The sequence below is a fragment of the Onychomys torridus genome, chromosome 14, assembly GCF_903995425.1.
Source record: "Onychomys torridus chromosome 14, mOncTor1.1, whole genome shotgun sequence".
In the NCBI taxonomy this organism is placed as follows: Eukaryota; Metazoa; Chordata; class Mammalia; order Rodentia; family Cricetidae; genus Onychomys; species Onychomys torridus.
In genome coordinates this window covers 44,934,517-44,962,392 of record NC_050456.1, presented here as the reverse complement: position 1 = coordinate 44,962,392, position 27,876 = coordinate 44,934,517, and the positions used below count along the sequence as shown (strand labels likewise).

General features: G+C 43.7%; 1 protein-coding gene and 1 long non-coding RNA gene across 10 annotated transcripts; both read left to right on the top strand.

Moving 5' to 3' along the window:
* The first annotated feature begins 11 nt into the window (after nucleotides 1-11).
* On the top strand, nucleotides 12-21,040 carry Zbtb25 (zinc finger and BTB domain containing 25). Of its 9 annotated transcripts, none has more exons than XM_036206553.1 (4): nucleotides 12-192; nucleotides 1,080-1,330; nucleotides 15,977-16,156; nucleotides 19,522-20,846. In XM_036206553.1, exons 2-4 carry the CDS (start codon nucleotides 1,293-1,295, stop codon nucleotides 20,669-20,671), a joined length of 1,368 nt encoding a protein of 455 aa, XP_036062446.1. In that variant the 5' UTR covers nucleotides 12-192; nucleotides 1,080-1,292; the 3' UTR covers nucleotides 20,672-20,846. The 9 variants fall into 9 exon arrangements, with proteins under 9 accessions (XP_036062446.1, XP_036062448.1, XP_036062447.1 ...); XM_036206560.1 differs by lacking the exon at nucleotides 12-192 and adding an exon at nucleotides 20,944-21,040 and having other exon boundaries at nucleotides 725-1,330; nucleotides 19,522-20,480; XM_036206556.1 differs by lacking the exon at nucleotides 12-192 and adding an exon at nucleotides 1,849-1,980 and having other exon boundaries at nucleotides 727-1,330.
* Nucleotides 21,041-24,470: 3,430 nt separating this feature from the next.
* LOC118595773 lies at nucleotides 24,471-25,887 on the top strand. The gene is made up of 2 exons (XR_004946550.1): nucleotides 24,471-24,880; nucleotides 25,352-25,887. It is a non-coding gene; the product is annotated as an uncharacterized LOC118595773 (long non-coding RNA).
* The last annotated feature ends 1,989 nt before the right edge of the window (nucleotides 25,888-27,876 follow it).

Here is a 27,876-nt window from a genome sequence, read left to right as displayed (position 1 = left end):
GCGGGCACAACCCGCCCGGGTGCCGCTGGCACCCCAGCAGCCGGGTCACGTGGGCCCGGCGCGGGAAGCCGCGCGAGAGCAGCCCGCCGGGTGCGTGAGCGGGCGCCGCCGCGTGCTGTGCGCCGCGCGGGAGCCCGCCCCTCCCGCACGGAGAAGCCCGCCCGCCCGCCAGCCCGCCGCGGCGGAGTCTGGGTAAGCAACGCGGCCCTGCCCCTGTGGGCTGCTCCGGGCTCAGTCCCTCCCGCCGCCGCGAGCCGCCCCGGGGCGGCGGCCGCAGCTGCACCCGTCGCGGGACAGATGCAAGTAGCCGGGGAGAGGGGTGTTTTTGGTCCGTTGGAGATGTCAGTCAGGGCCCCTGGAAGGAAATTAGCAACGGCGAGCGAGTGCTGGGGCGCGCGCCCGCCCGCCCTTGGCCGCGGGCCGCCGGGGGCGGGCGGGCGGGTGGGGTGGGGGGGCGGCTAACGCAGGCGGGCTGGCGCGCGCGGGCCCTGCACAGCCTTGGAGCCCATCCCGCTGCGGGCCGGGCTCCCGATCGGGCGCAGAAGTCTCGGTCGGTCGGTGGCTGCTAGCTCCAGGCGACGGCGCCAGGCCTGCGGCTCTAGCTAGTGGGCGGGTATCCAGATCAGGCTGCGCAACCATCACTGTCCGCCCCCTCCCCCCATCCAGGTTGTGAGTACCTAGTTTCTAAGGCAGGTACCCCCCCCCCCAGCCCTAATAATTCATTCCCCCCCCCCACGTGTTTTTATCATAGCCAAATGGTTTTTCTTTTTGAAGTCCGCCCCCATCTCATCACCGTCTCCCTAGCACTCATTTGGAGATAACAAGCCGTTATCAGTTGCTTAGGAAACGCGCGGCGCGGTACCTGGAACCTGATAGCAGCGTGTTGTGTTTTGTACATTAACTCCCTTGTCCCTCTCAGGGATTAAAACTTGCCGTTCTTCCTCTAGAGCCTCGAGCAAGTCCTTTAAAAGCTGCAGATCTATTGATTGACAGGATTAAAGTACATCTTGGAATCTGGGTTTTTCAGAAGTGAAAAGGACCTTGGGTAAAATCGAGTTCATTTCTCATTCATTTCACAGAAGACACCGGACCTAAAGAGCGTAGTGTTGCTTGATGAAGATTCCGCACCTTTCGTGGTTAGGGTTAGAGCTGCAGACACTTTTTGCCACTGAACTTGTACCAGGTCTACTGTGTCAGTTCAGCCTGCTCCGGACAATGTATCCACCAGAAGGGATGACCCTTGGCTTACAGGACTTCTCAGGTTGATTGAGAAGTTAGGCCTGGCCCTTGGGATGGCTCTAGAGAGTAGTAGGCACGGCACTGTTTCTGGGTGAGTTGTGCACAGTGTATCTTGGAGCCAAAAGCTCATTTCCTTTCCCACACCCCCAACACCAAGTCAGCCTTATACTCACAGGGCTAGGCATTGACGCTTGTTTTGTTTGTTTTGAGACAAGAGTCTTGCTCTAAGTTTAGTCCAGGCTATCGTAGAATTAGGGATCGATCTTCCATCAGGTTCCTGGGTTCAGGGACTACAGGCTTATGCCACCTTGTCTGGCTAGTGTTTCTTCTTTCGGGTTAGGCATCAGTCTTAACAACCTGGGTATGTTTTAGTTAAGAGTAAACAGGCACTGCCAGACAGTGGGATAGACATGAAATAGTTCAGATGGCTGGGATGCAGTTAGGAAGCTGTGAGACATGGGGGGGTCAGCAAGAAGAGCCCCCCCCCCCACACACACACACGGGCACACTAGACCTCTGTGCCCACTGCTATGTCTTTTTTAGCTATAAGGAGTTTCCACTGGGGTTTTTGTCGATGTTTGTTTAGTTTTACGTGCTGCCCTTTGCCAGCTGTTTTCACAGGTGAATTCCCTTAGAAAGGTAGGTAGCCTTGTCTCCGTGCTACAAGTATGTTCTAAGAAACTGCAGAGATGAAGCGGAGAGAGATACCTGGCTGTGGGGACAGTCCACTTGCAGAGGAATGTAAGCCTAGATCACTTTCTTCCACGTCTAGTCAGGGCTCCGGTGCATTATGTCTTGCTCCCACTTCAGGCCGGGAAGGGGGGGGGGGAATGAGAGAATCGCCTGCGGCTGATTTATTGGCGCCTGTGGTTGCCCAGAGAGGCCAAGCAGGACTTTCAGCTGCCTTCTATGCCTTACAAAGTGGAGCTATGTACTTCCACCCTATCTCCTGAGGGGAATGCAAAGGAGCCAGGCTGTCTAGCTGGGGAGGAGGGGCCCAAGTGGCTTGGCAGTCAAATACCCCGACCGAACGGGGCTGTGCTGCTGGGAAGTGTTGCGTAATGCCCCCCACCCCCACCCACGGTGATTTAGTCTGGGCTGGCTGTAGGTAGTATTTGACCAATTTGCCCATTTTTGTAGTAGCAGCTAGACAAGGGTTGGAGGGCTGTATTATTGTAGATTTCCCTTAGAAAAGCAGTACAGGTGTTCTTATCTTGATGAATGGTGAAGTAGTTCTACACCACTTCCTGTGCCCCCTTTCTGCTTATTTATTCCACAGAGCATGCGAACCTGAGTCCTTTGAGAGAAGGCTGAACAGAAAGTACCTCTGCAGTGGGTAGTTGCTTGTACCGGCTGTGGACCTAGGTCCTTTGATCTCTATGCCGTGGGTTAGTTAGGTCCTTCAGTTGTTTTTCCTTTAGGCTGGCGAGATGGTTTGTCAGGTAGGAGCCCTTCCTGTGCTTGGAGAAGACCCAGGTTTGGTTCCCAGCACTATCTGGGATATCCAGGGAATCTGGTTCCTTCTGGTTTCTGTGCACATGCAGTGCACCTGAATTCATGCAAGTACACGCATAAAATACATTTTGCCAGGACTGGTATACATAAAAAGTGATGCACACTTTTTTAATCCCAGCACTTGGGAGATAGAGGCAGGTGGGTCTCTGAGTATGAGGCCAGCCTGGTGTACTCAGTGAGTGCCAGGACAGCCAGGGGTACAGAATAGGCCCTGTTTCACCACCCCCACCCCCACCCCAAAAACGTAGAGGAAAAAGTGTTTAAAGCTAATAGGCGTTTTGATTACTAGTTGATTTTATTATTGGTTATGCTCTGGGGAGCAAACTGGCATCTTGTAAATGCTAGTCAAGGACTCTACTACTGAGCTGTATTATGTCCCCATCCCTTTGCCAGGCTGCTGGTTTCATTTTATTAAGCCTTTATCTTCTCCCTCAAAAAAAAAATTAAACTGGGCTGTGAGTGATTCATGCTTTTAATCCCAGCACTCAAGAGGCAGAAGCTGGTAGAACTCTTGAGTTTAAGGCCAGCCAGGTATACAGAGTAAATTCCAGGACAGCCAAGCAGAGAGAAACCCTGTCTTAAAAAAAAAAAAAAAAAACTTATTTAGGAAAAACGTTTCTATATTGTTAAGTTTTTGAAATTTTTCTAGGTCATTGCTGTCCTAGTTACAGACGAAAACCAATGTTTTATTCTGAAACACCAGGCTTTTTAGGCAGAGGGTCTTATCATTAGCCTCTGCAGGGCCATGTGGGTAGTGTGTTCACGGAGCTGTAGTTCACTGACAGGAAGTGCTGCTGTAAGTACCCCCAGGAGCGGAAGTTGCTCTGCTGCCCTGTATTCTAGGTCTGTTTAGTTTTGTCATCTCTGACGCTCCCTGCTCTTTGAGGACTTTCTTTTATCCTGTTAGAATGGGGTCTTTTAATAAACCAAGAAGAATCATGTCCTTTTCTTCCTGTATTAAGATTTTTATTTCCAAGGTCTGTTGGCTTGGTGCTTTATCAGGCACGTACACAACCATGGTGGTAAGAGATGGAGAAGGCTGCTGTCTGCCAGGAGCCCCGAACTGTCCTGTTGAAGGATTCTAGATGTAACTCTCTCCCTGTGTCAGCCACGATGCCCCCTCCTCTAACATTCTCTGTAAATTGTTGTAAGTAGATATGTAGGGTTTATGGCAGATTTTTATCTGGGACTGCATTTTCAGATTCAGCAAGACTATCATTTTTAGGCACTATGGAAATAAATTTAAAGGAGTATTTCCTAGGAATACTTTTCAACACAAAATTTGGAAATAGTGTGGCCTTTCCTGTCTCCCACCTTCCTACTGTTTAGTTTAGATCATTTCTGTTTCTTTTCCTTGGGTGTGTCTGTCTGGGTATGTGCATGTGAGGCAAAGGCTGGTGTTGGGTGTCTTCCTCAGGTTCTTCAGAACCCTTATTTTGTTGAGGTAATGTCTCACTAAACTTGAAGCTCACTGACTTATCTAAGCTGACCAGCTAGGGAGCTCCAGGGGTCTGCCTACCTGCCACTAGAGCACTGGTCCAGCTGTACATCACTGCAGCACACATTTTAAAGAAAGATTTTATTTTTATCTCAATTGTGTGTGTGTGAGGGGGTTGTACATGTGAGTCCAGTGCCCTTGAGTAGAAGCTGTGAGATCCCCTGGAGCTGATCACAGGCAGTTGTAAGCTTCCTGGTGTGGGTGTTGGGGATCAGCCTGGGTCTTCTGGAAGAACGGTACTGTCTCGTAACCGCTAATCCATCTCCCCAGGCCTCACCAAACACATTTTTAAGTTTAAAAAAGCTTTTTAAAATTTTATGTGTATGGATATTTTTATGTGGATGTGTATCACAAGTGTGCTTGGTGCCTACCGAGGCCAGAAAACTGTTAGATTCTCTGGAACTGGAGTAACATGGTTGTGAGACACAGTGTGGGTGCTGGGAACGAAACTCATGTCTTCTATGAGAGGAACACATGCTCTTAACGAGTAAGCCATCTTCCCAGCCCCAGCACCACCACCACCCCCACACACACACACACTTACACACTCATGCACATATGTTGGGGTGCACTGTCCAGTGCAGGTTGGCTGAAGAAAGAAGGCACTCCCAGATGAAATTTTAAGGACTGTGTGGCAGCAGGAAGAGCCAGCTTTCTAATGGACTGAACCCAGAACAGCCATACAAAGACATATTTACTGATTGTTACACAAAGTATTTATTCATACCAAGGTCCCTAATTTAATTTACATGTCTTACTAAACTGAGAGCATCACAGGCCCCCATGACTCTGGTTCTTTATTATGTATCTTTTGCAATGCACAGCACAATAATACAAGAGCTTCAGGTGTGTCTGAGGCTTCTTATGACCAAAGTCATGGGATGGCTACAACGTACCTTCAGCATAACAATTTTACAAATCATGGAAAACAATTACTGTTTTCCACAAGGATTCTTCAAGGTCAAAGTACTTCTTAAAAAACAAACAAACAAACAAACAAAAAAAACCAGCTCTTCATTCTAATATCTACCCCAATTCAGTGACTCTGCTACATTCCTAACACACACACACACACACACACACACACACACACACACACACTATATTTTTAAATAAGGGTCCTGGGGAACACTACTGACTGAGCTATTTCCTCAAGTCCCCTGCTTGTTTTCTTTTTGAGAAAGATTTTCCTAAACTCAGGCCTCAGACTTCCATGAGCTAGAGTTACAGTTGTGCACAGCATGTCTAGCTTCCTTAAACTATCGTAAGTTTTTAGTTTGAGGTCACATTTAGAATAATTATACTTACTTATCTAATATAATCAATATAATTCTTTGAAAACTTATGTGCAATAGTTTTAATTTTCTTATTTTACTTATGTGTATGTGCATGTTCCTATGTGTGTGTGCTACATGTATGTACATGCCTTGGAAACCAGAAGAGGGCATGAGATTTCCAGGAGTCGTGATTGGTTGTAAGTTGCCTAATATGGGTCTTGGGACCCAAACCCAAGTCCTCAGCAGGAGCAGCAATGCTGCTAACTGCTGAACCATCTCTTCAGCCCCTTGAAATCATTTCTTTATCAATAAGTATGGAATTGTCCCATTTATGTAGTTTGAACTAATGCAGAGTTATTGTAATCCAGAAAGTAAATCAGGTTTTGTAGTCTGTAAAATATCAAGTGCTGTGTTAGAGTGTAAGATGTTCTTTGGGTTACCTTAGCTTCTTGTTCTTCTAAAGCAGAGGTTCATAACTAAGGTATCTGTTAGAATCTCCTGGGAAGTTTCTTTAAAAAAAAAAAAGAAAGGCCTGCAGGGACTCTGGGGGGTGGGGATGTGTGTGTGCTATGGCTCAGCAGGTAAAAGCATTTGCCAGACAAGCCAGATGGCCTGAGTTTGGTCCTTAGAACCCCCATGGAAGGAGAAAAATGATTCTATTCTGACATCTGCACGCATGCTGTAGCATGTATATGTGGGTTTGTACTCACACAGATCATGCACACAATAAAGGTTTTTAAATTTATGTGTATGGGTGTTTAGCCTATATGTAAGTCTGCACCTTGTGTGTATAGTGCCGATGTAGGTCACCTGGAAACCAAACCTAGCCGAGCCATCTCTCAAATAATAGCAGTATTTATTTATTTATTTATTTATTCATTCATTCATTCATTTATTTATTTTGGTTTTTTGGGACAGAGTTTCTCTGGGTAGTTTTGGGGCCTGTCCTGTGTAGTTAGAGTTTTCCTGCCTGGCCCAGTCAGGACAAATCTCTCTTACCCGCCAGTCCCACAGTCGCTCAGACCCAACCAAGAAAGCACACAAAAACTTATATTGCTTACAAACTGTATGGCCGTGGCAGGCTGTTTGTTATCTATCTTTTTTATCTTACATTAACCCATTTTTGTTAGTCTATACTTTGCCACATGGCTTGTGGCTTACCAGTGTCTTTACATGTTGCATCTCATGGCGGCGGCTGGCGGTGTCTCTCCCAGCCTTCTCTATCCCAGAATTTTCTTTCTTCTCTCTTGTCCCGCCTATACTTCCTGCCTGGCCATTGGCCAATCAGAACTTTATTTACACAGAGCGATATCCACAGCAGTCCTGGATCTCGATCTATAGACCAGGCTGGCCTCTAACTCAGAGATCCACCTGGCTCTGCCTCCCAAGTGCTGGGATTAAAGGCGTGCTCCACCACTGCCCAGCTTTTAATTACTTATTTTAAAAACTATGTGAGTGGTCTGACGACAGCTCTCTGAAGTTAGTTCTCCTACCACCTTGTGAGTTATAGAGATTGGACACAGGTCTTCCGGTCTGTGCACAAAAGCCTCTTATCTTTTTATTTTATTTTATTTTTTTGCCAGAGTTTTTGCGCTTGCTAGGAAAGCTCTCTACCACTGAGCTAAACCCCCAGTACTGGTTAAAGCCTCTATCTTGAATAAAATGAAATAAAAGTCCTAGAGCCCAGCCCCAGCAATTCTTCAGCTTGTTCTGTGGGGGGAATTCAGCATCTGTACAGTTCTGCATTGCCTGTACTGTGTAGTCAGTGATAGGATGCACAGTTCCAGGGGGAAGTGATTTCTGTACATTCTTTCATTCTTGCTGAGAATAATTGTATATGCTTATGATCCCACCATTCAGGAGCTTGAGGCAAGAGAATATAGAGTTCAAGGTTAGCCTGGGCTACATAGTAAATTCCAGGTCAGTCTAGGCTATAGTGACATCTTGTCTCACAAATAAAGCCAGATGAGTTCATTCATTTCTTAAACAATCAAATGTTACACACTCACAATCTAAAAATGATTACCATTTTACAATTACCAAGTTACAATCAGCGTAGAAAGCCTTTTATCATGTAATGCTAGAGATTTTTTTTTAACCTTTGTATTTATAGCCATGAGTAAGTAGCTCAGAAAAGCTTGTCGTTCCTCTGCCAACTCTCCTATCTTTTAGTTACAGTTGATTAAAGTCTGTTAGAGATTCTTACAGCCTGAGAGAGTGAAGAGCTGAGTAGTCGAGGTCATTGTGCCCCTGCTGATCTGAGAGTGCAATCCAGCCAGAGATCCTTCTAAACAGATAGTGACTAGCATGCTAACTGAGTTATAAACAGACTCATGCGCACTTGCTTCCTCTTGGTTTGAACTAACACAGAACTAAGTTACTACATTCTACAAAATAGAGAAGGCTTTTATAGTCTCATAACTATCAGTGCTAAGCCTATCGTTTAATAAATATTACTTTGGGGATGAGGGGTTAATGCTTGGATGGGGAGGATTGGGGTGAATATGATAAAAATACTTTGTATGCATGTATGAAATTCTCAAAGAATAAAATACTAAAATACTAATTTGTTTATAAAAGTTTTTTTAAATGAGCCACTCTTTGCTTCTCAAAATAAAAACATAATGAAAGGCAAATCATTTTTCTACAACCTATTTTACATCTTTTTTTCCTACAAAATTTTTTTTTTGTTAATTTTTTTTAAAGACAGGCCCAAGCCAGCCAGCCTTGAACTCTCTGTGGAGCCCTGGCTAACACTGAACCTGCTTCAGCTTCTCAAGTCCTGGACTACAGATGTGGACTATCATGTCTGTTTTCTTTGTTTTTCGAGACAGGGTTTCTCTGTGTAGCTCTGGTTGTCCTGGAACTCAGTTAGTAGACCAGGCTAGCCTTGAACTTAGCAATCCTACTTCTGCCCTCAGAGTTCTGGGATTAAAGGCGTTGCACCACCACCTGGCTTAGATGTTTTATTTTTATTTATTTTTTTTATTATCTTAGGTATGTGGGTGTTTTGCCTGCATATATGTCTTGGCACCATGTGTGTGACTGTGAGGATTGAATCAGCAGAAGGGTTAGCAGTGGATGTTTGTTTTTATGGCTTTGTTGGTACAGTGGCTGTCTAAAACTGGGGTAACTATTGCTTGAAGAAAAAAGGGGGGCAGTAGAACAGAACATGGAGATGGAAAGTGAGGGGGTAGCCAAGAGACAATATGCTGGAGTGATATGTATATACTCTGAATCTTGTCACCACAGAACTGGACATGTTCACAGCAGTCTCCAAACAGTGTTCCTAAGGCCAAAAACATGGCTTTCAGTTGCTGCTCACAGTTGAGGGGGTAGACCCTAGGAGTGTTAAGTTTAGCCAATTTAATTACTAAAATAAAAACATCACCCTTTGGAGGAGTATTACTGAATCTAGAGTCTCTTACATTAATAACAGTTTATTTTACATGTATGAGTGCTTTGCATATATGTGTGTGTACTATGTGCATGCCTGGTCCCCATGGAGTCCAGAATAGGGTGTTTGGTCCCCACTGGAACTGGAGTTACAAAAGGTGAGTTGCCGTGTGGGTGCTGGGAACTGAACCCAAGTTTTTTACAAGAGCCACTTGCTCAATCTCTCCAGCTCCTAATCATGGTTTTTAGGATATAAATAACTAGACATAAGGTGGGGGGAAAGGAGACCATCACCCTAATCAATAAAGATTAGACCCCACGAGCCCGGCGGTGGTGGCGGCGCACACCTTTAATTCCAGTACTTGGGAGACAGAGGCAGGCAGATCTCTGTGAGTTAGAGGCCAGCCTGGTCTACAGAACAAGATCCAGGACAGGCACCAAAACTACACAGAGAAACCCTGTTTGGAAAAACCAAAAACAAACAAAGATGAGACCCCACAGTAACACAAAAGTTAGCAGATCAAAGATGTAAAAGGTTGTAAGCAAATAGGAAGACTCGCCGCCCAAAAAGACTTAAAAAAAAACAGGGAAGAAAGAAAAGAAAAAAACAAACCAACACCAAGGCCGAGGGAGGGCATGACTGCCAGGTTGGGGTTCAGCACCTTCCTGAGATTCTGGCAAAGGTACTCAAAGGTAGAGGAGAGGTAACATGCTTGGAGAAGAGTAGAACACATTTAAAGACATGTTTAGACCTGAAAAAAGATCTGGGGTCTCATGAAGTAGGTTCAGCCAATTAGAAAAGACAGGCAGTGATGTTGAGGGTAAGTCAATAGATGCTAAAGTAGAAATGACCGTGTATGGAAGTTCCTCATGCAGTCTAATCCTCTTACTATTTCGGATCCCCCTTCCCTTCCCACATGGCCCAACTTCATTGTGAGCTAAATGCTCAGACCCTCCAACCTCAGTCGTCTCTGCTTTTGGAAAGAGCTCCCTCCAGCTAACTCCAGGATCCTCTGGGGCCTGCCTTCCTTCCACCCAGAGCTCAGATCTGCAGCTTGCTCAGAGTCCTCCTGACTGCCTCCCTCTTGTCTCTCCTCTTGAATCAGAAGTTTGCCGTGGCCACTGCCTGCACTCCTGGGAGGTCACATGCTCTCCCGGTCACCACTGCTCCGTCCTCTCCCAAGGTTCTTGCCTTCTCTTCCTCACCTCCTTTGCCTTCCCTCAGTTCCGGTGTTTTCCTCTTTGGTTTGGTTTTGAAGGCAGGGTTTCTCTGTGCAGCCCTGGCTGTCCTGGAACTCACTGTAGACCAGGCTGGCCCTGAACTCAGAGATCCTCCTGCCGCTGCCTCCCAAGTGCTGGGATTAAAGTTTCTGCTGTCACCGCTAGGTCTCTATTTTGTTTTATTGTCTGTTTTCCAAGGATTCACACCTTTTTTTTTTTTTTTGTACTATAGTGAACCTAGAAACTCATGCATGCTAGACAAGTCCTGTACCACTACCTAGACCCCTTTTTAAAAATTATTTTTTATTTTGACACAAGGAAGGTCTAAGTTTCCCAAATTGGCCTTAAGCTTACGTTCTATCCCAGGCAAGCCTTGAATACACTGTTATACCCTGGCATCCAGGGTAGCTTTGATTACAGCAGGCCTGTGCCACCAGGCTCGACTCATTCTGAGCTTTTTAAGGCTTTTTTTTCATCTTCTCCATTTGGTCTCACTGTATGGCTCCGTATGCATTTAGAAACTTCAGTTTTGTCAGAGAGGCCTCCCCCTCTTAGACGCTGCTCCTTCTAGAGCGGTCTCCCCTCCTCAGCCAAACATCTCCACTTCCTTTTCCTGGAGTAGATGCTTTGAACTCACTGGGTAGGAAACCTCTACTAAGCCAGTTCCTGTGGCTAGCTCTGGTGCTGTACCTTTCTGTCAACCCCAAGAACATGGCAGTTACTCTGAAAATGTTTTCTGAGGAAGTAAATGACATCTTCTAGTAACCCAGCCTAGAGTTTTGAGACTCCTCTTTACCTCACAGCCTGTGGTTGACTGCATCCGGTCTGCTGCCAAGCTGGGTCTGCTCTGTGTCTGCTCTACCTCTTGTGTTCTCCCTTTATTCCCATTGCCATTATGTGGTTCCTAGTTGGCTCCTTGACTGACAGACCTGGTGATGATCTGTCTACTCTGAGGTTCTCAACCTTCCTAATACTGTGAGCTTTTAATACAGTTCCTCATATTGTGATGACCCCCAGCCATAAAGTTATTTACATTGCTACTTCATAACTAATTTTCCTGTGGTCTTAGGTGACCCCTGTGAAAGGGGTGTTTAACCCCCCCAAAGGGGGGGTCACGACCCTCATGTTGAGAACTGCTGGTCTCGTACTTACTGAACATTTAACTATGAGTTCCACTATTAAATTTATTCAGCCTCTTGTTCCCCTACACACCCTCATTGACAAAGTCTCACTCTATAGCCCAGGCTGGCATTAAATTCCAGACCCTTTTGACTCCGTCTCCTGAGTGCTTACAGGTGTGTACCACCACACCTGTCTTCATGACAACTCTCAGGAGGATGCTGCCATTAACCATATTCTGTAAGTAAAACTGAGGCCCAGGAAGTTGAGTGTGCTGTCAAGATCACAGACCTAGTGGCAGAGCTGAAACTTTTTTTTTTTCTTTTTGTTTGTTTTTTCAAGACAGGGTTCCTCTGTGTAGCTTTGAGCCTTTCCTGGATCTCCCTCTATAGACCAGGCTGGCCTTGAACTCACAGAGATCCGCCTGCCTCTGCCTCCTGAGTGCTGGGATTAAAGGCGTGCGCCACCACCGCCCGGCGTGAGCTGAAACTCTTTAATAAAGTCATTGGATTTCGGAGGCCAGGCTTTCAGTACCCCGCTCTTTCTGCTGCTGCTGAGTGAGTAACTGACAGTAGTGTCCTCCAAGAGTGTCCTAGTAGCGCCTTTCAACACAGCTGGGGTGTGCTTGTACTTAGTATTCTCAGTGAGCTGCGCCAGCCTGTTATTCCCCCCACCTAGACTGAACTGAATTCTGGTATCAGAATATCACACCCCTCCCAGTAATGTTACTGTTTTATCTGTCTGCCTGTTGAAGTAAGACCAGTTTGAACATCTTAACTTTCACTGTGTTCTCTGGACTTCTCTCCAGCTGTCCTGGTGGCACTTTAACACTCTTGTAATATGATTATTATTTTGTGTTTTAGCTCCTTGCTTAGCCTGTATTCTTGACTTAGCATTGATAACTGTCATTTGTTCTGTCTGGAGCCTAATACAAAACATGCTTTTGAGTGTGTGTGTGTGTGTGTTTCAGTATCTACTGAAGAAATGAAAATTATAACTGTCACTCAGCCCATTAACCCCGAGATCTTTGCATTGCAGCTTTTTCGTGCTACTTCTCATTTCTGTGTGGCTCAATAGCTAGACATTGCCTATGCACCATATAGATATATGAAAAGTCATTGCCTATGCACCATGTATAAATATGAAAAGTCATTGCCTATGTACCATATATATATATGAAAAGTCATTGCCTATGCACCATATAGATATATGAAAAGTCATTGCCTATGCACCATGTATAAATATGAAAAGTCATTGCCTATGTACTATATATATATATATATATATATATATATATATATGAAGTCATTGCCTATGCACCATGTATATATATGAAGTCATTGCCTGTGCACCATATATATATATGAAAAGTCATTGCCTATGCACCATATATATATATATATATATATATATGAAGTCATTGCCTATGCACCATATATATATATATATATATATGAAGTCATTGCCTATGCACCATATATATATATATATGAAGTCATTGCCTATGCACCATATATAAATATATATATATATATATGAAGTCATTGCCTATGCACCATATATATATATATATGAAAAGTCATTGCCTATGCACCATGTATATATATGAAGTCATTGCCTGTGCACCATATATATATATGAAAAGTCATTGCCTATGCACCATGTATAAATATGAAAAGTCATTGCCTATGTACTATATATATATATATATATATATATGAAGTCATTGCCTATGCACCATGTATATATATGAAGTCATTGCCTGTGCACCATATATATATGAAAAGTCATTGCCTATGCACCATATGAAAAGTCATTGCCTATGCACCATATATATATGAAAAGTCATTGCCTATGCACCATATAGATATATGAAAAGTTATTGCCTATGCACCATATATATATGAAAAGTCATTGCCTATGCACCATATAGATATATGAAAAGTTATTGCCTATGCACCATGTATATATATATGAAGTCATTGCCTATGCACCATATAGATATATGAAAAGTCATTGCCTATGCACCATGTATATATATGAAAAGTCATTGCCTATGCACCATGTATATATATGAAAAGTCATTGCCTATGTACAATATATATATATATGAAAAGTCATTGCCTATGCACCATATGTATATATATGAAGAGTCATTGCCTATGCACCATATATATATATGAAAAGTCATTGCCTATGCACCATATATATATATGAAAAGTCATTGCCTGTGCACCATGTATATATATGAAGTCATTGCCTGTGCACCATATATATATATGAAAAGTCATTGCCTATGCACCATATATATATGAAAAGTCATTGCCTATGCACCATGTATATATATGAAGTCATTGCCTATGCACCATATATATATATATGAAAAGTCATTGCCTATGCACCATATATATATATATATATATATATATATATATATATGAAAAGTCATTGCCTATGCACCATATATATATGAAAAGTCATTGCCTGTGCACCATATATATATATATGAAAAGTCATCACCTATGCAATATATATATATGAAAAACTGGTGCAGATGCCTATGATCCAAGAATTTGGTGGCAGTTTCTGTGAAGCTTTTTTCCTCCTTACATCTGAGTTAAAGTATTACACTTGGGGTCATTTTATTGATTCTAAAGAGTTTTTGTATGCTGAAACTTCAAATACAGGGCTTTAAAAAAAAACTTGTAAATTGGTGATGTTTTAGAACCAAATATGGTGATTGTAAGTAGTAACTTTTGGTCAAATAACCTCTTAGAATAATACCCACAGTTTGCAGTTTTGTTTTTGTTTAGAGACTCAGCTCAAGGTTCTGTAGCTTCTGTTTAATTATTTCAGTGATGCTGAAAGTTTTGTCTTGTTATTTTAATGACATGAGGAAGGACCAGCAAGATGGCTTAGCATATAAAGGCACTTGCTATACAAGTCTGACAGCTTGAGTTTGAGCCCTGGAACCCACATAATAGAGAGCCAGTTCTACAACATTGTGCTCTGACCTTCACATGCATACCCTGATACACATGCCCCCCAAACAGAGTAGTAGTAGTAGTAGTAGTAGTAGTAGTAGTAATAATAATAATAATAATAATAATAATAATAATGCATTTTTAACTGAGATGACTTAGCAGACTAAGTCATGCTTCCTGACAAGCTGAGTTTGAACCCCTGGATCTACATGCTGGAATTAAAAAACCATGACACTTCTGCAAGCTGTCAGTCATCTCCACATGTATGCTGTGGCATGTTTGCACCCAAACACACATACCACATATTAAAATTTTTCTTGTAATTTGTTTAGTGTTTGCATATGTGTGTACATGAGTGGTACATGGCACCAGGGCTGTTGGCATAGCTAGGGTGGAGGTGGTGGTAAAATACAGTCTGCCTGAAACTAACTTGCTGCTCACAGTCACACAGTCTGTCTTGGCCAGAACTGGCTTCCATATCCTCATGCGGTTTTCCCTTGAGGCTCATTTGCTGTATCTCCATTTTCTTACTGTGGAGAATCTGCATCCATGTATGTCTCTGAGTCTAGCTGAGATGAGATCAGTTATAGGTTCTTTCTCATGAGCTCCCAGGCCCCATATAAATTGGGGTATGGCTAAGTTCCACACATTTTATGACAGCCAGGAGGCCAGTATCTCCTGAATGCCAGAGGATCTCCAAAGAAAACAGAGTTCTAGTCCAGGTAGGATGGATGCCCATTAGGCTAGAGAGATAGGTTAGGTTCGCAGCCAGGTAGGATGCCCTGTTATTCCCACTTACAAGTAATATTTGAGTAGCAGTTTCTATTACAGCCCAATTGTCACTTACCTCCTACAACTCTGAGCCACACGTCAGTATCTCATTTCCATCTCTCCAATGAGGAAACTTCACTAGAAATGTGATCATGCTGGGCAGTGGTGGCACATGCCTTTAATCCCAGCACTCGGGAGGCAGAGTTGGGCAGATCTGTGAGTTTTGAGGCCAGCTTGGTCTACAAAAGAGTTCCAGGACAGCCAGAGCTACACAGAGAAACCCTGTCTCCAAAAACCGAGAGAGAGAGAGAGAGAGAGAGAGAGAGAGAGAGAGAGAGAGAGAAAAGGATCATAAGATGGGGTAGAACTCAGTAGTGGAGTGTTCAGCTGGTGTAGGTGAGGTCCTAGGCTCATCCAGAACCATAAGGAAAGCAAGGGTGGGGCTGGCCTAGCATGTGCAAGGCCCTAGGCCTGATCACGTACATATACACAGAAAAGAGACATGATTACAGAGAAAGGAACGAGCCTTTCTCTACTCCTGTGTCACACAAAGCTACCTCCTTACTTGGCTTTAGGAAAAAGCGACTGTGTCTTACTGTTCAGTAGAACTCCTCTCAGTTGTCATAGTGGAAGGGTTTAATGTTAGATAGGGAGAGAAGTTAACAGTGCTGAGTATTTCCATTTCAAATGAGGCCCTAGGGGCCTGCCTGGAGAGGTGGCTCAGCGGTTAAGAGCCCTGGCTGTATTTCCAGAGGTCCTGAGTTCAATTCCCAGCAGCCACACAGTGACTCACAACCATGTGTAATGAGATCTGGTGCCCTCTTCTGGTATGCAGGCAGAACACTGTATACATAGTAAATATATGTATACAAAATACATATAATATGTGTATAAATATGTATATGGATAGACGTATCTATACATCCAAACATACATACTTACGTTGGTTTTCTCAGAGCCACAATGGATACTGCCAGTCATAGCCTTGTCCTGCTGCAGCAGTTGAACATGCAGCGTGAGTTTGGATTTCTGTGTGACTGCACGGTTGCTATTGGAGATGTTTACTTCAAAGCCCACAGAGCAGTACTTGCTGCTTTTTCCAACTATTTCAAGATGATATTTATTCACCAAACAAGGTAAGAATGTGCTCTTGTAAATGGGAAGAATTTATAATATCGTGATATATATATATCTTACTATGAAATCATTTAAGGGATTGTTATGGGGTTATCCTAATACAAAATTTTAATTATAGTAATTTTTTATATGAGTAAACTCAGTACATAGTATTTATGGTAGAACATATTAATGACAACAAATATAACTAAAATTAAGACTTAGCCCAGCCAGGTGTGGTGGTGCGTGCCTTTAATCATACTGCTTGGGAGGAAAAGGCAAATGGATCTCAGAGTTTGAGGCCTCCTTGTCTACAGAGTGAGTTCCAGGCCAGCCAAGGCTACCTAGTGAGACCCTGTCTTGAAAAAACATCACCAGCAAAAAAGGCTTAGCCAGTACCCAATCCAATAATGTAAATTCCACTGTTGTCTGGGTCTTAGGGGAAAGGAAACTGAGCCTGAGCTACTGACTGGTCCATCCAGGAGTAAACAGCTGGTGAGTTGGGCTCAGATGGAGCTGTCTGAAACGCTAGGTTATTGATTGCTAATGTAGCAATGTTGCGGTACCACATTGTACCATCACGTGTTCCACACCACCAGTCAGAGGTCACTGTTTTCTTGTGTTTGTTTTGTTTTGTTGCCTTTAATTCTTTTGCACTTTTTAAATTTAGGTAACATGGAAATTCAAATCCTTAGCTCTGGGAAAAAATTAATTTTAGTCTAGCTTTAGTCCATCCTAGAACACCATTTATTTATTTGTTTATAGATTTTGAGATAGGGTCTCACTAAGTTGCCCAGGCTGGCCTTGAATTCACTCTGTATCCTAGGAAGACCTTGAACTTGTGATCCTCCTGCCTCAGCCTTCTGAGTAGCAGGGGCTATAGGCCCAAGCCACCAGACTTGGTTCCATGTATATTTGTTGTGTTGTTGTTTTGTTTGTTTTTAAAGGACCTTACATGAAATTGAGGTGTCAAATCTTAATTACATACTTTTTATTTAATTGTTCAGTCATTTAAATATTTCCTAAGTACATATGCTAAGAGATTGAGCTAGACCATAGTAATTTCGCTGTCTTCAGGAAATCCATAGTCTGATAGAGAATTAAATATAAAGCAAATAATTGTCCTCTCTGTGTTAGTCACTGTGACAAAATGCTTACAAAAACAAGGATTGTTTGGGCTGCAGAAGCGGACTTGGTCCCCCAGACAACAGAGTAGATGAGGTGACTAGAAAGTGGATGGTACAGAGATGGGGTTGGAATGCCAGCCAGGCAGTGGGAAGTTTTTCTGCTAGAGAAGTTTCGTCTCTGATGTGACACTGTAGATTACATTCACCGCATTACAAATGGTATCTCCCCTCAGCCTCTGGGCTGTGACTTGTGAGTTTAGAAGCTGTGAGCTTCTAAAGCCCCTGTTGTGAGCTAGGTGCTATCCAAACATAGGCATTGTGAAAGTGAGGCCTGCCCTATGTTGTGTTTGTATCGAGCAGCTAAACTCCTCCAGGTAACAGAATTCTGAATTTATACCCCCAAAAATGCTTGTCACAGAACATGCCAGTGAACAGACCGCGCCAAGCAAAGAGTAAAACCTGAGGATGGCAAAGTCTAAGACTTGAGGAACTAGATTGCAGTATGCTGGGTCCCAGCCATTTGACCCAGAGAACAGACTTCTGCTCAGGGAGACTGAGTCCATTGATGCTGCCCACTGTTTCTTCATGGGCATTATTTTCCTTTGGCTGTTTCTACTCTGTTATTCTATCTAGTAACCAAATTGTGTTTGAAATTACTAAATGCTTTTCAAAAGTTGTACCTGTATTCATTTGTGATTTAAAGATTTAGAAGCCAAATAAACTTAGCACCATTTACATTTTTAAATGTTAGTAATTTCATTAGATTCATTTAAAAATATGAATATTTTTGTTTGGTTTGCTTTGCTTTTGGTTGTTTGATTATCATTTTGTTTGTTTATGTGTATGATTGTTTTGCCTGCATGCTGTGAGCTGCTGTATGGGTGCTGGAAACTGAAGCCAGGTCCTCTGCCATAACAGTAAATGCTCTTAACCACTGAGCCATCTCTCCAGCCCCCTGGTTTGGTTTCTGAGGTAGGGTCTCATTATAATTGGCAGTTTTAAACCATCCAACTTAATGTCAGTAATTACATTCATAATGTTACACCTGCAACTACCTCTGTTTCCATAACCCTCTCGTCACCCTCAACAGAGACAATGTGCCTGTTAAGCAGTAGCTCTCCATTCTCCTTCAGCCACCTATAACTACACCTTCTCTAACTGAGGGTTTGTCCCACCCCGCATGTCTGCCCCGTCCCTTGGATATGGGAGTTTGGCCTGCATGTATGTCTGTGTTCCACTTGCATGCCTGATGCCCACTAAGCCAGAAGAGGGCATTGGGGCCCCTGGAACTGGAGTTACAGACAGCTGTGAGCCACATGTGGGTGCTGGGGATAAAACTAGGTCTCTGGAAGAACAGCAAGTGTTTTTTGTTTGTTTTTTTTTTAACCACTGAGCCATTTCTCCAGCCCAGTTCTTTTTGTATCCCTGGCTGTAGGTGCGTGCTGGGATTGAAGGTGTGTACCACCATATCCAGCTTTGTTTAAACTATTTCATGGACATGGTACCATACAATTTTTGGACTTTTTTGTCTGGCTTTTTTATTTAGCATGTTTTCTAGAGTTCAATCTTGTTATAACACACACCAGAACTTCATTGTTTTTTATGGTAGAATAACATACCATTGAATTTACAGCCCCGTTTTGTTTATCCATTCTTTTTTTTTCTTTTTGAGACAGGGTCTGTCTAGTAGCCTTAGCTGTTCTGGAACTCTTTACTTAGATTAGGCCAGCCTCAAACTCAAACCTGACTTTTCCTCCAAAGTGTTGGGATAAAGGTTGCACTACCACGCCTGGCTCTGTTCGTCTTTTAATGGATATCTAGTTGTTCCCAGCTTTTAGCGACTGTACATAGTGCTGCAGAGACACCAGCACTTAGGTATCCCTTTGAGTTTCTGTGTTTAGTTCCTTGCGTTAAGTGTTCAATATAAAAGCAGAGTACCTATTCTAGTCACTGGTTTTTCTATCCTCTGTCACCTAGAAGAGATAGCACTGCTTAGGAGTCACTCAGTGTTGAACTAATCTGAACAACTGTCTGTGTTTCCTGCTGTTAGGCAGTAGATTGGATGCACAAAGGTTTGTGAGTGGCCTATAAAAGCAGTTAAAAATCAGAGACTGATTTTTTGCTATTGTATTTCATCAAGGCAGATTGCCAGCTTTAAACCTCTTAGGAAGAATTTGTTTTAACCTAAGATTGCTAGAAACCAAAAGGCCAACTAGGTTATGTTTCATTTTGTGTGGGTTTTTTTTTTTTTTTAACAGTGAATGCATAAAAATACAACCAACTGACATCCAGCCTGATATATTCAGCTACTTGTTGCATATTATGTACACAGGAAAAGGGCCAAAACAGATTGTGGATCATAGTCGTTTGGAGGAAGGGATCCGATTTCTCCATGCTGACTACCTTTCCCACATTGCAACTGAAATGAATCAAGTGTTCTCTCCAGAGACTGTGCAGACCTCCAATCTGTACGGTATTCAGATTTCAACAACCCAGAAGCCAGCTGTCAAACAAGGGCTGGAGATGAAAGAGGCTCCCCCCAGCAGCAGCGGAAACAGAGCTGCTGTCCAGAGCGAGCACCCGCAGCTGCAGCTCTCTCTCGCCATCGGCCTAGATGACGGAAGTGCGGAGCAGCAGAGGGCCCATCCTGCTGCCCAGGCCTTGGAGGAGCACCAGAGGCCCCCGGTGTCCATCAAACAGGAGAGGTGTGACCCGGAGTCTGCGGTCTCCCGGGGCCACTCCTCGTCCTCCTCAGAAGTGACTGGCCCCTCCTTTACAGAAAACAGTATCAGAGTCCACTTGTGCCACTACTGTGGGGAACGCTTCGAATCTCGTGGTCGCCTGAGACAGCACCTCCACACGCATGCGTCTGCATCTCTCCCGTTTGGTGTCCCTGCTTCCATTCTGGAAAGTAATGACCTTGGTGAAGTGCGTCCACTTAGTGACAGCAGTGAGGCTCTTGAATGCCGGAGGCTCAGCTCCTTCGTCGTCAAGGAGAGTGAGCAGCAGCCGCCACCGCCGCCGCCTGAGCACTCAAGCCGGGGTACTGCAGAGCCTTTACAGATCAGTCAAGTATCTTTGATCTCCAAAGACACAGAGCCAGTAGAATTAAACTGTAATTTTTCTTTTTCAAGAAAAAGAAAAATCAGTTGTACCATCTGCGGTCACAAATTTCTTCGAAAAAGCCAGTTACTGGAACACATGTATACACATAAAGGTAAATCTTACAGATATAACAGATGCCAAAGGTTTGGAAATTCATTGGCCCAGAGGTTTCAGCAGTATTGTGACAGCTGGCCCGATGCCCCCCTGAAAAGTTCTCGCTTGTCACCAGAACATGTAGACTTGCCTTGTGCCTTCGAGTCAGAGCTCACACAAGGAAGTGTGGACACCATCCTTGTGGAGTAGCGGCTCCTAATTTAGGATTTTTATGCCAACCTTGGAAAAGATTCATACACCTCTTTTAATTCATAAATTATTTACCTTCTCATGGTCTGTTGACTTAAAATAATCTGTCCCTGGTTTTGAGGTTGTACATACCAGTTCTTTTAAGACATGGATATTAAACATAACTTCTAAATTATCCCATAAGCTTTTTTATAAATTATAGTTTGAAAACCAGAAGTTAATGTAGAAACTTTAGAGTGACTGATTATTTATGAAATCTCTTGTTTTTCCAGGTTGCAGAATCAGTAAAATGAACTTGAATATGAAGCAGATGAGATCTGTTTTAAAGAATATTTTAGAGACTGGGACTGAAGCTCATGTGTGAGGCCCTAGGTTCAATCTCCAGAGCACACACACACACACACACAAAACACACTTGTAAGCTGTTACTCTTGTCTCATGTTTCATATGAATTATGTCCTTAAGAAAATGATTTTAGCCAGGTGGTGGTGGCGGCAGCAAACGCCTTTAATCCCAACACTCAGAAGGCAGAGGCAGGCAGATCTCTGTGAGTTTCGAGGCCAGCCTGGTCTACAATGAGATCCAGGAAAGGTGCAAAGCTACACAGAGAAACCCTGTCTTGAAAAAACCAAAAAGAAAAACAAAAGAAAAAGAAAATGATTTTTAAGTATTTTCTGCCATATAGGAAATCAGTAGTTATTTTAATGTATAACTATATATTATAATGTATAAAAAGTTTGTTTTAAGACATGGCTATACCAAATCACAAGTAGTTTTTAACTGTCTGCTTCCTAACATCCCAACCTCTTACTTACATGGCCTTTTATTTACTTAACATCAAGTATACCTCATTTTTAATAAAAATATGTCAGCTAAAAAGGGCTGGAGAAGTCAGTGGTAAAGAAGTCGTGAACAGAGAAACCAGTCCAGACACATAACTAAGCACAGAGGCAGGTCTGGACTAACCCTGGGCCGGGTAACCACATCTGCAGTGTGTCCGTAGACACCATAAGGACAGTTTCAGATTTTATAACAAGAGGTTTGCCTAAGTTTAAAGAGGAAAATAGCAAGGAACAAATCATCACTCTACCTTAATGTAGCAGCATCCTGTAGGCTGTCTGGGTTGATGGTAGTTCTCTGAAAGTCACTCTTAAAGGTCATTTTGCAATTTCGTGGCTTTCACTTTTTCTGTTAGTAAAACCAGTGAAGTAGATACATTCAGATTCCAGAGCTATTTAAAATCGACGCCGGCAGCTCTCCTTTTGTGAATATACTTACCATCCCTTTTATAGCGGTGACATTTAGAAACCCAAAACCCCGGGAAAATGGAAGTTGATGGACTGAGCGATAGGTTTTCTGTCCCTAGAAAATAGCCCATCAAATGTCATCGTTTCTGAAGTGTTTAAATCTGAAGCTCTGGACTCAAGGATAAGAAGGCAAGAAAGACTGTAGAACAACCCCTCCTGTCTCCTCCCCTTCCTGTTAGAGTCTAAGCTTCACAGGCATTTGAGGGGCGATTGAGATGGTCCCGCCCCCTCACCCCCCAGTTTGGAACCAAGAGTCTTGCCGTGTTCCCCAGTTCCCCAGGCTGGCCTTAAACCCTGCTTCGGCTTCCCAAGTGGCCAGGACCGTGGGTGTGTGCTTGAATACATCTAATAAATGTTGTTGTCATGCTTAGGTTTTAACCACATGCAATGTTTGAGCCCCTCCCCCTCCGCCCCCCATAGAACACCTCTAAAGACATTTCTTAGAGGTCCCACCACCTCTGTCTGGGAGGAGCCCAGAGTAATCCAGCTAATTCGGAAACAAGTTTTTCCTGGGTAAACAGTGAGTTCAGAACGGTGAATAACAAAGTAGTGGTTTCAGGTTCCTCTAGTCCCAGAACTCATGAGGCTGATCTCTTGTGAGTTCAAAGCCTGTCTGGTGTATATCTCGAGTTCTAGGCCAGTTAGAGCTACATAGTGGGACCCTGTCTCAAACAAACAAAACCCCACACATGCACACCACACACCACACCAAAGTAGCAGCTCCATTGTTCTTAGTTTTTGAGACATTCTTGCTCTACGGCCCATGCCACCCTTGAACTCACCACCTTGCTTTCCTGCCTCCTTAGTGCTGGGATTATGGGCTGTACCATCAGCTAGGTTTCCAAGTGGTAACTTTTGAGGGCCAGGCGAAGAACCCTATTGGGCATTGCCTTAAGGAAGTTGAATTTCTCACTTAGAGAATTGGCCTCTAGGGTCAAGACCAATGTGTTGAGAGCAAAATTGAGCTAGTGGTAGGATCTATTGTATTGGGGGTTGGTTAAACAAGTATGCTGTTATGGGGGGTTACAGTCATATGTAATCTTAAACTAGTAATTTATCAAAGCAATATTCAGCCATACTACCATCAATTACTTAACCTTATAGAAACTTAAATACTGATTTCATGTATTTTAGGCTATTTAGGATATATTCCCTACTTTCAATTTTTTTTTCTTTTTGAGATAGAGCCACATTTAGCCCAGGCTGGCCCCAAACACTATATAGCTGAAGATGGCCCTAAATTCATAATCTGCCTGCCCTACCTCCACGCACTGGCATTAGAGGTGTGCTCCCCATGCCCAGCTCCCCCTAGCCTCAGATATAAAAGAACCTAACAGTTCTCATTTAAAACTCTTCCCTGCGTACCATGTCATTAGTCTTACACACCAGAAGCCCTTGTAGAGCTAAAGGGTGGGAACAGAGACTTACTCTGCGGGTAGGTGAGTGGGTACCGCAGCTCGAGACGATCTGGAGAGGTGCCTGGAGAGCATGCCTACAGCTCGTGGCCATGTTAGACACTGGCTATTTAAAACGGGACTATATGTGTAAAGTTCTCAAAGAGGTCATAAACATATATCAGTAAATAAAATGGAGCCATGCCCAGAGTCCGGGGAGGTCGCTCAGTGAGTAACATGATTGGTGCTCACAAATTTGAACGTGAAGTGAGAGCTAGGTGTGGAGTCTGGAGTCCCCGTGCTGGTGGTGGTGGTGGGGGGAAGCAAGGGTGGAAAGCGGCTCTCAGGCCAGCCCTGCAGAAAGAAGCTCCAGGTTCAGGGAGACCCTTGTCTCAAAAAACTGAGGTATAGAAGTGATGGGAGGAGACGTTGTGTTACCAGTCTCTGGCCTCAACACATGTCCACATGAGTATCCACACCCATACACATGAATGCACCCCCCCACACACACACACATACATACACACACACACACACACACACACACACACACACACACACACACACATACACACAGAATAAGTAAGAGGAACTCTGGCTCTCTAAGCTTTAAGAAGATATTAGTTCACCTGACTTCTATGGTCCTAAAGTTCTTTAGGGCTAAGCATTTCACTTGATTCCTCCCCTTATCTATAAGTTTTAATATTACACCAAAAAGACAAATACTGGGTCTTGCCCGTCTATAACCCCAGCTGTCAGTAGACAGGTAGGATTATAAATTCGGGACTAGCCTGGAGTTACATGGCAAGACCCTGACTCAAGCGAAGAAAAAAATTTATTTTCCTCAGTCCACAATAACATTGTTTTAGGAAGTGGAGAAATGTTAGTTTCATTTTATGGAAAAAGTTCCCCAAAGCTAGTTTTCAGAGAGGCAGGTCGTAAGTGGTATGGGACCTGCTGTTACTTCATTTTGATTTCTTAAAAGATTTGTTTCTCTTCATGTTACGTGTTTGGGTGTTCTGCCTGTTTATGTGTCTGTGATCAGGAAAGGACATCAGATCCTCTGGAACTCACAGGGGTGTGGGAACTGAACCTAGGTCCTCTGCTAGAGCAGCAAGTGCCCTTAAGCATTGAGCCATCTCCAGCCTGGTTTGGTGTTTTGAGGTGAGGTCTCACTACGTGACCCATGCCGGCCTGGAACTTGAAAGAGTCCCTTGTCAACCTCCTGAGTGCTGGGATGGCAAATGTACACCATCGTACCTGCAGCCTGGATAGTTTCAGTTTTGGTTTTGGTGTTTAAGAACATGATTCTTCGTTGGGAGGGGGAAAAAAAGGCTTCATATTTTAAAAGCTTTTCCAGAAAAACAACAACAACTTTACTTTTTGCCACATCTGCAAAATGGAGCTTCATCTCTGCCTTCAGCAGCATGGTTTGTGTGATGGTTACCATGTTGAACCAGGAGTTGCTGGATGTACTTTGTTGCCAAATGTCGCCCTCTTGTGTTGAGGTAAGTAGTCTCTGCTGGGTAACATCTTGAAGGCATGGCTGGGGGAAACCAGCCCCAGTTCTTAGCAGAATCCCTGTATTGGGCAGATACTAAATAGCTCCTCTCCATCAGGGTCGGCTTTACATCATCCCTTCTTTCCAGATCCTGCATAGTGCTGTTTCCTGAAGAAAAGAAGAGTCTGTCTCAGTATTTATTCTTAGTAGGAGAGCCCAGTAAATGCAGTCTGTCTTAAAACCGATGTTATTTTTTAATTTGTAACCTTGAGCCGGATACTTACTTCTCTGGGAACCCCACCCTCACCCCCCCTGGGTAAACCACAGGGGTGCTGTGAGGCTCCGTACTAAAATTGTGTTAGTGTACTGATGAAAACCAGGAAGGAGGAAATTCAAAAGTCCATCCTGTAGATTAGAACATGTGATGCAGTCATGCACTACTTAACAGACAGTTAACTGAGAAAACTCGTTTTTACAGAAATACTCGACTTTTCACTATGCTACTTCTGCCCTTCGGCAAGGAAGACAGGACTTAGCATTATTGGGGATAAAGTACACCGGTTTCAGCATTAATGAAACTTCCCCAAATACATTACTTTCATATCAGAAAAGGAACAAAGAAAATGGGGGGCAGGGATTCCATCATTCCCTGGATGAAGATGGTCTAAATAGTAAATGAGAAAAGAGATGGAATGAGGACAGTCCACAGGACCTCTTCGATGTTCTTCTGAGGGAACGCTGGAGAAGCGTTCACAGAACACAGTCGCGAAGAGAACCGTGTGGAGAGCAGGCAGTTCTGAAGCCCGTCCGTACAGGCAGACTCTTGATAGTGAAATTGGATTCCTGACGAATACTTGATGGGTATTTTTGTGATAACTGCTAAAATTCGGTCATGTGGAGAACTTTAATGTAACTTGTGTGTTTTTGTGTACTTAAACTAAATATGTCTGTGGCACTTCATTATCATAGGTTGTAAATTCCTAGGAGTGAACCCTGTAAATGCTTCTGTGCTGAGCTGCATTTGTGTAATTGGTCTTTCTTTTGACTCTGGTCTGTCACGTGGTCGGTCCTAATGTGGAGGTCTTAAATGCAAGTATCCCAAACTGACTCTCATCCTAGATTGGGAGAACCCGGGGTGTGTGTGCGTGTGCGCGAGCGTGCGTGCGCGCACGCGCGCTTGTTCTTATGTTCACTTGATTCCTTAGATGCTGCTTTAGTGAAGCTCCTATGCTGTGACTCTCACCTCACCAGAGTAGATCAAAATAGAAACTTCAGCTAGTTTAAAAGAAACTCAGACCTGGCCTGGTGCCACACACCTCTTTCAACACTCAGGAAGCTGAAGCAGTAAGGTGGGGAGTTCAAGGCCAGGCTAAGCTTATTTCCTAAAATGAAAGAGTCTAGAGAGATGACTCAGTGGTTAAGAGCACTGGCTGCTCTTCTAAAGGACCCACATTTGTACTGAGCACCCATATCAGGCAGCTTACAATACCCCCAACCTCCAAGGAACCTGCATTCATGTGTGCACATGTCCATGCACAGATACACATAATCAAACAAACCTAAGAACTTAGATAATAAAAACGGCCAAATGAAAGAATCCTCAGCTTATCAGGCGCACATAGCAAATGTTGGACAGTGCACTGTAGGGTTATACTTCTGTGTGATGCACTACAAACGGCCTCGGGACTACTCCCCCGAGGTTAGTCTCCCCGCTGGAGTGGAAACTGGCTTTCCTCTATGTTATGAAGACAGAGGGGGCTTGATCTAGCGACAGCAGAACACTGGCTTGTGGGTCTGATCTTTCTTTACAGCATTTTCTGCCAGTGTTGTTACCTCTGTTAAGTACTCTCTGTTAGATAACTTTAAAATTTTTATAATGTCTATGAGTGTTTTTCCTGCACATCTGTATTTGCACCATATAGATTCCATGTAGATTCCTGATGCCAGTGGAGGCCAGAAGATAATGTCTGACCTGGAAGTGGAGTTACAGGTGGCTACGAGCCACTATGCATGTGCTGGAAACTGACTTTGGGTCTTCTGTAAGAGCAGGGGGTGCTCTTAACCACTGAGCCATCTCTCCACCCCCTCTTACATTTTAAGGCATGATGCAAAAAGTGTGAATGGGCCCAGTTCTTACCAACCATAGCCTGTGACCAGAGAAACGTGCTGTTCGAATCAAGAAAGTTCCAACTGGGCCGGGCGGTGGTGGTGCACGCCTGTAATCCCAGCACTCGGGAAGCAGAGCCAGGCGGATCTCTGTGAGTTCGAGGCCAGCCTGGTCTACAGAGCTAGTCCAGGACAGGCTCCAAAGCTACAGAGAAACCCTGTCTCGAAAAACCAAAAAAAAAAAAAAAAGAAAGAAAGAAAGAAAGAAAGAAAGAAAAAGAAAGTTCCAACTGGAAAAAAAAGGTGACATTCAGTAATTTCTCAAAGGCTTCTTGCTTTTACTTCCTGCTTTACACTCTGTTCCCTGCCCCCAGCAACATAATCTACAGCAGTGATTCTCAGGGTATATTAGGATTCCCAGGAGAGAAAAAGAAGAGGAAGAGATAGGCAGGTAGATGTTAGTTACATTGACTTATGGCTGTTTGTGGTGGTGCATACTGGTAATCCAAGCTCTTGGGAGAAAATGGCAAGAAAAACACCGTGAGTTCAAGACCAGCCAGGCCTACTTAGTGAGTGCCAGGCCATAGTTAGAGCCTATCTCAAAAACATATTAGTAAATATGACTGACTCATGCCTTTGTGATGACAGAATTATGAAGAGCTGAATTCTGCAAGCTGAGTGCCAGGGAACCAAAGGATGGAATTCTGTTGTTAAGTCCAAAAAAGACATATAGCTAGAGAGCTACTGAAATAAATTCCAGTCCCAAACCTAGGAGACCTGGAATGATCTGATGTCTGAATTTTTGCCCAAAGTTAGGAAAAGAGGGGTCTGTCAGGCAGGGGAAGGTCACCTGTCTGCTCAGGCCTTCAGCTGTTAAATGAAGGCCGTCTCTTTTAC

What these genes read in the sequence shown, in the direction of transcription:
- Zbtb25 (XM_036206553.1), top strand. Translation starts at nt 1,293, where the DNA reads ATGGCTCTAGAGAGTAGTAGGCACGGCACTGTTTCTGG. An exon ending in AGGCACGGCACTGTTTCTGG is followed by an intron (nt 1,331 to 15,976) that starts GTGAGTTGTGCA and finishes TGGTTTTCTCAG; the next exon opens with AGCCACAATGGATACTGCCA. An exon ending in ATATTTATTCACCAAACAAG is followed by an intron (nt 16,157 to 19,521) that starts GTAAGAATGTGC and finishes TTTTTTTAACAG; the next exon opens with TGAATGCATAAAAATACAAC.